We start from the raw sequence: 8,689 nt of genomic DNA, 5'->3' as shown, positions 1-8,689 counted from the left end.
CGAGACGCGCGTCCCCGCGATCCCTGTGAAGCAGACGGCAGGCAGCGGGCGATTTTCTCCCAGGGGGATCAGGTCGTGGAAAAGATTAATTAAAACAGCGAAAAGTAGAATTTTTAATCACTTTAACACGTTTATTTAAAAATTTGTAACAGTTGTTGACTTGTTGAATTAAAGTTAAACGAATTCTGTAATAACTACTATGTGAAATAGAATGTCACCAGTTTCATTCTTTGCAGCGCTCTATCGCTCTGCCAAACCGACAGATAAAGGCAGTGAAAAAATAGTCTGCTTTACAATGCAACGCCTTGTGAGTCCCATGCAGTCAGTGTTTTTCAGTTATTATTGGAATGTTTAGTGAAAACAAGGGCAACGCTAAAAATAAATGAATCTATTATATCTTATCGTAATCAAACTACTGTTTTGACCGTAAAAGGCCCAGAGGGTGCCAACAGAGGAAGTACTGCATGAGGAAGTCAGGACTGGCCGAGGAATATGCGAGGATGGTCCTGGACATGTATGAAGACAGCGGGACAGTGCGCTGTAGGAGTGACAGATGGGTTCAAAGTGGGGGTGGGATTACATCAGGGGTCTGCTCTTCTGGTTTGCTGTGGTAATGGAGAGGTTTGGTAGGAGTCTCAGTGGACTATGATGTTTGCAGACAACATTGTGATCCGTAGTGAGAGCAGGTAGCAGGCGGCAGAGAGCCTGGAGAGGTGGAGGTATGCTCTGGTGTCAAACAGATTGCGATCCCCTAGCTCATCTCTGTCCAAAAGTGGACTAAAATGACTTAACATCCAGCCTTTTTATGGGAAAAATGATACAGAATGTTAAAACGGAGTTAAACGGTTAATCATCCTTAATTCTAATCAAATTCTAATCAAGAATAAATCAAATCTATATGATGAGTAAGAAAATGTAGTTTGAGTAATGACATGATTTTGATGCCTGACTATTTCACCTAGATTCTGGGAGCATTGTTATGACTGTGCATGTCCTTGTCTCTCTCTCTCTGTGAATGAGAGCACTATGTAAACAGTGTGTAAAAGTCCTCATCGTGCATGATTCTGATTAAAATAAATTATATTAAGTATGCTGTGATTGACAAACACATTCATAAAGATAAAAAGTATATTCACATGTGATGTGATTTTTAACTTTGCCTTAAATTATCTGGGTGAAAAGTCCGAAAGAGAGAGAGAAACAACAGCACAGGACTCACGGAGCAAGCCTTCTGGAAGGAGGTACTCACGATAGTACTCACGAGTAGTCACTGCACATTGCTGATCCATGTCCACATTAAGTGGAATATCCCCCTAAAGTGCAACAGCTAAAATACCTCTAATTTACCTCTTTCATGTCATGTCTGTCTATTCCTCCACGTACCTGTACCACTGTTAAAGCTGCTATTCTTTATTTATGATAGTAGAACATATTCTTTTTATTCTTTTGTTGTATGACTGTAGTATGACTGTTTATTTGTCTGTATAAGCCAAGTTCAGCTGTACTTCAAATTTCATTGGAAGACCTTGTATGGAGGACTGCTTCCTTATTGAATTATATCGACAGAAATAAGTGTGCCAGTGGCCAGAGTGTGCCCATTCTCCTCTCTCATTCCTCCCAAGATCAATATTAGAAATCAGCATTAGCTCAGAGTACATTAATTAGTAGTATAAGTAGTATAATTCAAATGATTTGATTATTATTATTTGATTCATATTTTGCTTTCCTCCTTCTAAACTGCTTTAATAAAATATCCTGCATTCAAAAAGTCTAAATTGTGGAAGTTCCATTTTTAACCTTTTGTGAAACAGTAAAGGTAAACACTGTGTAAAAATATTGCACCTAGTTAAGGGTTCTTACAGGTTTCTCTAGCCTTAAAACTTAAGAGATCCTTGAGGTCTATTTTCCAGCCGCTTGTGGCAGATGGCTGCCCTCTCTGAGCCTGTTTCTGCTGGAAGTCTCTTCCTGTTAAAATAGTGTTTTTCCTTCCCCCCCATCACCATCACATCTGATTGTTAGGCTTTTCTCTCTAATATAGTACGGGCATTATCTTACAATAAAAAGCACATTGAGGCACCTGTTGTTGTTATTTTGCGCTATTTTGAGCTGTTGTTGATACCTGCAACATATTGCAGCCCCTGATTAACTAATGAAGAAAGTGAAGTGATAAACAGAAACAAAAATAACAAATATGTTTTTCATAAAACAATTTAATACATGTGTACGAGATATGAATTACACCAAGTTTTTTTTGAGATAGTGACTATAAATAAAGCAATTTCACTGGAATCCGATTGAGACTTTGATACTATGCTGGATAACTTTGTTTTATTAAGGCAGAAGACAATGTTAAAAACAGTCTGCTTGATGATTACTTCGTACTTGTTAGTGGTTTGTCTGCTTGGTTTGATGATGTAGATGCAGTTTGAAGGCGAATAGAGATAAAATATATTAGATTACTTTTCTATCCTTTTTTCAAGTTAAAGTTGATTATTTATATGTTTGTATAATGACTGAGAAACAGCATACTGACTGGGGTTCCATTTATTCTCGTACATTTTTTGTAAAGTGAGTTGCAGGAATATAATTGTTGCTTTTGTAGATTGTATTAAGTGCAAAATGATGAAAAAGAAGAAGGTAATCTTCAGAAAGCATGATATACTGTAAAAATATAGTTTTTCTCTAGTGAAGGAAGCATTTAAGGCATTTGCACATTCATTCATAAAGGCACATGCGCAGTCTCCCAGCTCTTTGTTCAGTTTTTTCTTGTCTTGCTTGCTGTTCACGTGGGATTAGTGCTGACCAGAAGCCAGGTTCAGGTGACAGGGCTTGCAAAGCATCTTCCCGTCTAAAGGATAACAGCCATGCTCGTTCGGTTCAGGAGACAGTTGGATGGCGCAGACCTGCACACAATATGAAGCAACATATTCCTGGTACTGAAATAATATCTGTCTCTGTGTTTGTATCCTTGTGAATGTGTCTGTGTAGTGAAGTGTTTCAGAATCAGAATACTTTATTAATCCCTAGGGAAATGATGACACACAAAACACCAACCTCACATCTGTAGCAGTTCTCATGGTAGGAACGCCCCAGACATTCAACTGTATAGCTGTCGGTACCATCTTCTTGTGGAATGATAAGCTGGTTACAGGCACTACACTTTGGAGCGTATTTCCTTTACAATGTTAGATGAAAAAGAAAAATTTATTACACTTGTAGACAAAGGGGTGGTTTATAATGCAACAAAAGCATTGTAATAACATGTCAAATGAAGTGGAACACAACTGTATATATTGATCCTTTACCTAAACCCTTCAAATAGTTGTTTCCCCTTCATACCTGTAATAGTCTTGAAGGCAGTAAACTTCTCCAACTTCTCCCTGGGCAAAAGCTTGCTCTCCAATTTGCCTCTTACATGTTGTGCAGGTGAAACAAGAAAGATGGTATGCTCGCTCGAGTGCGCGGATTATGTGATCTGTGATAGCCTCTCCACATGCCCAGCAGAGCTCCAAACTGGCCTAAGACATGGAGAAAGATACATCGTTAATTACCTTAAAAATTTACGTTTTAATCTGCTTTTTTTCTTTCTTTTTTTTGCATTGGGTCTGTTTCTGAAAATGTTTGAGGCATCAAACAGTGCAAGTTTACCAAGCTTGGTTGTTTTTATGAAAACATGAACCTGGACATAGATCTAGTTATTTGTCTTCTCTCAGACCCCCCCTGCCCTCATTTTACTCATCACATGTGATAATTTCAAGTGCTTGAGCATTTATTTACATGTTGTAAATATGAAAATCCCATCTGATCTGAATTGTTGGTCCAATTTGGGACTCACGATGAGGGGCCACACAGATATCCGTTTGCATGCTTCATGGCTTTTTTATTGCTCTCCAGTCTGTTGTAACACATCACGATGACAGATTTATCCAGCATTTTATGGGATTTTATGAAAATCTGGAGCTATTTTTGTTTGAAAGAAACTTTGATTTAATTTGACTTCCACAGACTTCCTGGATTCCCTCTCTTAACCACTGTTCTAAGGGTACAGGTGTATCACCATGCAGGCTCAGTAACTCTGCTGGTTGATTAGAGAATCAGTGGTCTCAAGCTGACTGGAGAGGAAATAGAGCAGGGAAATGGTTGCTTCAGCAATGAAGAACTTGCAAATAATTTGTCTTCACTTATAGTTTTAATGAATGTAGTGGAGAAAGACATTCTACTTGAATGGGGCGGCAGTGTCCAGCAGGTAGAGCAGGCTGTCTACTAACTGTAGGGTGGTGGTGGTTTGATCCCCGGCTCATGATGCATTCATCAGAGTGTGAATGTTAGACAGAGAGCGCTCAGGCTTAGAAAAAAATGTGTGTGTGTGTGTGTGTGTGTGTGTGTGTGTGTGTGTGTGTGTGTGTGTGTGTGTGAATGGGTGAATGAGGCTTGTAGTATAAAGAGTAGAAAGGCGCTGTATAAGAACCATTTACCAGTCCTGTGAAACATTCAAAAAAACAAAAAAACATGGCTTTGAGCTTTTTTTTTAACCACCTGAGACCCTGTGTCCTCATATGGGGATACATTTTGGGCTTTCTGCACCTTGTACTTCATTCTGCTCAGTATTTCAACACTTCAGAAATGTTCAGAAGTGGTGACATTGCTGTAAAATAAACCAGTTTTTAAAAAATCCTTTCTGTTCAACGGTGACTCATCAGGTCCAGCTAATCTCAAAAAGCTAGAAGAAACAGGAAAATTAAACCCAAAGAAGAGCTCAGGTTTCAGGAGGTTAAAGTTTGCATGTATATTCACAGCTTGGTTAACACGCTGCATTGCGCTACCTGGTAACAGTCTTCGCAGAGCGGGATCCCGGCCTTGTTGTAGTACTGTTTACCAGCCAGGGGAATGTGACAAGATCTACACTGGAAGCAGCCATCATGGTAAGTCCTGTTTAAGGCCTCTATCGCAGGTTCAGAAGGAGCCACTGGCTTTCGACAGAAGCCGCACAGATCTGCATTGTTCACACACACACACAGTCAAACCAGGTTATAATAATGTGGCACGCAGAGTGGCAAAATGTATAAAAAGAGATCAGGTTACCTTTGCTCTCTTTGTCTTGGCTGTTTTGGTGGATCCTGTGGATTTGGTCATCTGAGCTTAACCCACTAGATGGTGTTCTTGCTTTCACCTTAAATGTAAAGCGCATTATTAAACTGACAAGTTGAGTTTGGCCTACAGAGGCGAACTGCATAATTTAGCAGCGCTTGATTTTGAACACATGTGGGAGTTGTTTAAAAGTGGCTCTGAATGTGACAGGCGTAAGAAACACCAGAGTCATCCACAGCACATCATCAGGACCAAGCCACACAAACATTTTAATTTCACTGTGGTTTGAAGGTTTGGTTTAAAATGGGTGGTGAATACTATTTTTTTAATACTTCAAACATTTCAATTCTATTGAGTTTAACAGATTATTTCTAACCCTTTTCACCAGTCACATAAAGACTTTACCTTCTTTCGTGTAAAGACCTGCTGGTGATTCAAGGATGAGTTGTTGAGTTTAAGCGTTTTTAAAGGGAAACCTTTCAGCTTTTATTCAGTCAGTAAAATTCTCAGAAACCGGAGAGGAAGAAAGTAATTTAGCAGTCCCCCCCCCCAAACTGATCTTTGTCTACACAGACATGGAGCAATAAAGTTTTTGTTTATTTACGGGAGCAGTTTGGAAGTTGGTGATTTTGTGAAAGCAAGTGTGCACACTTTTAGTAAGATGGTCATATAAGAGCCCTGTTCTTTATGTTTTGGTGATGGCGCTTTACAGCCACTGTGAAAGGCTTGTGGAAAAGCTGTAGAAAGCTAATCCTTCATTGCAGACAAAATAATTACTCGTGTGTTTAAAATAATTTAAGGCATTTTTTTTAATAGGAAATTTGGCACCACGTTTTCGAAGCTGCAAACTGGAAGATTTTAAATGTCATTTGTTATAGTGACACTGTAAGATAAGTCTGCATACCTCTGGGTTGTAAACTGGCTGCTGGCCTGGGGTCACGGGGTGGGGGAAAGACGCTTGGGCTGGAGGAGGTGGTGGAAGTGCTGATTCTTCAGAGGGCAACTCTCCCGGACATAGAGGCGGTGCATCAGAGGGAGGGGGAGGAGGAGGGAAAAGCTCTGTTTGGCATGAGAACACAGTTTTAGATGATTTTGTAGCAGCATAGACAGCTGATTTAAAAAAAAAAACAGACTAATGACAAATTAGATGAAAAAACTGAATGTTTAATCACATGTACTGATGCGCTGTGCTGACATAGTTTTGGTCTACTTATCCTTTCAGAGTACATGTTTTAAAATCGAGACCCCCATGGCCCTTCACTGATTTTATTCTGGATCACTCATCACTTTAAATTCCCCATGCACTTTGGCCCTCCTGGTTGATACAGCAGTCTGCACAGTGACTTTTTGTTCACTGGTTCAGGTGTTACATGTTTGAGAGAAGATATGTAGGACATACATTTTACCTCAAGTTCAAGCGTATCTGTATAGTGTATATTTCCAGCACCTGATGTCAGTTTGACACTCTTGCTTTAGTAACTCTTGTCTAACGATAAAATATTTGTGTCCTGATGGGAGTTGTCTCTTCCAGGAAAAAACTGTCCTTATCCACGGGGCAGGAGGGTGTAAAACACGGTTTGATGAATCATGGTTTATGGCCTACACGTTCACCTTATGTCATCCCAATTTCATATCTCCATGAGAACCACCATCATAAAAAAAAGAAATAGATACAAATAGGGAACATCTTTTAGGAAAATCTGTTGATTCCTTCAGTAGAAGTCAAAGACTTGGAGGATCAATGCCAAGGAGAGCTGCAGCTGTTCTGGGGGCTCATAGTGACTGAAAAGCACATGGGCTCAGTTTCCCAGACATGAATTAAGCCTAGAAACTTTTCTGAGGAGATCCTCATTGATTTTTTTTTCTTTAAGTCTAGGACAAGGCTCAATCCCTGTCTGGGAAACGGGCTGGAAATTTTTTTTTGGCTCTTTTAAAAGTCTTTTAGATGTATAAAATCAATATTTTATATTTTGGGATCAGATATTTTGAAATGCAGGTCAGGAAATACATAAATTATCATTCTGATCTGGGGAGGACCCAATAAAGGGCCTTGCAGGGCCATTTTCTAATATTTTATAGATAGTCTTTTTAACTAAGAGAAAAAAATCAAGTATATAATAAATACCTGATGAACTCCTCTGGTCATTTTTTTCTTGAAGCTGTGTTTTGCCTGGTTCACGTTTGGGGGGATTGTGGCTCTGTGGGCCTGAAACCAGGGCCGAGGACCCCGCATTAGTCAAGCCTTTGATCTTTAGGCTGCCATTAGACTCTGACGGCGGTGACTTGTCCTCTCTGCTGTGCCTGAGGGCAGGTATGCTGTCACCTGGGCGGACTCTTACAGCAGGATGCAGTTTCTCTCTAGCCGGGGCACTGTGGGCTTGAAGGGCGGGCTGCTGCTGTGGGGTCACGGTGGCTCGGTGAGGAGAAGCCAGAGTGATGAAGACAGAAGAAACCACCCTTTTTGGTGGAGCTGCTGATGCCATGAATGTACAAAAGTCTCACGCAGCCTGAAAGGAAGACAGAAGAATAAACTCATGACTGCTTATAAACTCAGTTTATAATATCAGGCAACAATAAACTACAAGAACTCATACTGAAGACAAAACAGACATTTATTTCCTATCATGTTGATCTAATTTAATCTAGGTATAGTTGCACAGCTGTATTCGCCCGCTTACAGCTCTCATTAACCATAATGAATGGTACTAGAGTCAAAAAGCACAAATGTGAATCATCTGTATGCTGTAAAACCACTCACACCGGCTGTGTCACATACCTGGAAGAAAATGGGCTTTCTCTTTGCTTCTTTCTTCTTTCCCGTTCTGTATCTCCCAAACCTCTGGTTTGTTTTCTCTCCTATGAGCTGCCTCAGAGAGAAGACTTTACTCCGGTAGAGAGGGGCTGCTATCTGCAGAAGGCCACTCCTTTTCCTTCTGTACCTCCCTCCGTCAGTCGACCCCTCCTCCTCCTTCTCTGGCTGAATGACAACACCGCCTCCCTCCCGACCGTAAAAGGTGAACAGTTAATCTCGGACAAAGTGCAGTAAAAGACATGACACATTCATCTACTATGAAAACTTGGAAGGCTGCACACACACACACACACACACACACAGACAAGAGTGCATGAACGTAGACACACACCCACACTGAGTTATGCAACATGTGTGCACTCATACCAAAATCACACAGCCTTTTTTTCTTTCTTTTTTTTAACAAATGCAATACACAGTGCCATAAAGTTCCTCGTAAGGTTTTTACCCAGAAGCAAGCAGGCAGGCAGAGACACACACACACAAGCAAACTCCCAGTTCTTTATCTCTCTGCATGCCAGCAGGATGTGACTGTACCTGCCTTTTCCAGCAAATTTCTATCTCAAACTGCCCTCTTTTTCTCCCCTGTGCAGTTCTCCCTCATTGTTCTGTCAGCTTTATTTTCCCTACCTCCCTGGTTGAGTCTGCCTCTCTTTTTTCTTTTCCCTCTTTCCTTCGTCCCTTCCCCCACAACATTATATCACTTAAGCCCTGACTCTCTATCAGTGTCTCATGGCACTGCTTCCATTTGGGACACAGAGCAGAAAACACTGTCCGATAATAGGTGCT

General features: G+C 40.6%; 1 protein-coding gene across 1 annotated transcript; it reads right to left on the bottom strand.

Annotated features, from left to right (window-relative positions):
* Positions 1–2,526: 2,526 nt before the first annotated feature.
* fblim1 (filamin binding LIM protein 1) lies at positions 2,527–8,096 on the bottom strand. The gene is made up of 8 exons (XM_005741449.2): positions 7,865–8,096; positions 7,214–7,595; positions 5,993–6,147; positions 5,083–5,170; positions 4,824–4,993; positions 3,340–3,518; positions 3,055–3,175; positions 2,527–2,903 (listed from the first exon to the last, which is right to left on the bottom strand). The coding sequence occupies exons 2-8, from the start codon at positions 7,569–7,571 to the stop codon at positions 2,793–2,795; spliced, it is 1,182 nt and encodes a 393-aa protein (XP_005741506.1). The 5' UTR covers positions 7,572–7,595; positions 7,865–8,096; the 3' UTR covers positions 2,527–2,792.
* Positions 8,097–8,689: the final 593 nt, after the last annotated feature.

The sequence above is a fragment of the Pundamilia nyererei genome, unplaced genomic scaffold (genome assembly GCF_000239375.1).
Source record: "Pundamilia nyererei isolate P.nyererei 1_Seehausen unplaced genomic scaffold, PunNye1.0 scaffold00110, whole genome shotgun sequence".
In the NCBI taxonomy this organism is placed as follows: Eukaryota; Metazoa; Chordata; class Actinopteri; order Cichliformes; family Cichlidae; genus Pundamilia; species Pundamilia nyererei.
The sequence above is the reverse complement of the archived record's forward strand: the minus strand, read 5'-3'. Positions and strand labels throughout refer to the sequence as shown.

What these genes read in the sequence shown, in the direction of transcription:
- fblim1 (XM_005741449.2), bottom strand. Translation starts at nt 7,571, where the DNA reads ATGGCATCAGCAGCTCCACCAAAAAGGGTGGTTTCTTCTGTCTTCATC. An exon ending in TGACCAGAGGAGTTCATCAG is followed by an intron (nt 6,148 to 7,213) that starts GTATTTATTATA and finishes CATGCCAAACAG; the next exon opens with AGCTTTTCCCTCCTCCTCCC. An exon ending in AGCCAGTTTACAACCCAGAG is followed by an intron (nt 5,171 to 5,992) that starts GTATGCAGACTT and finishes TTTACATTTAAG; the next exon opens with GTGAAAGCAAGAACACCATC.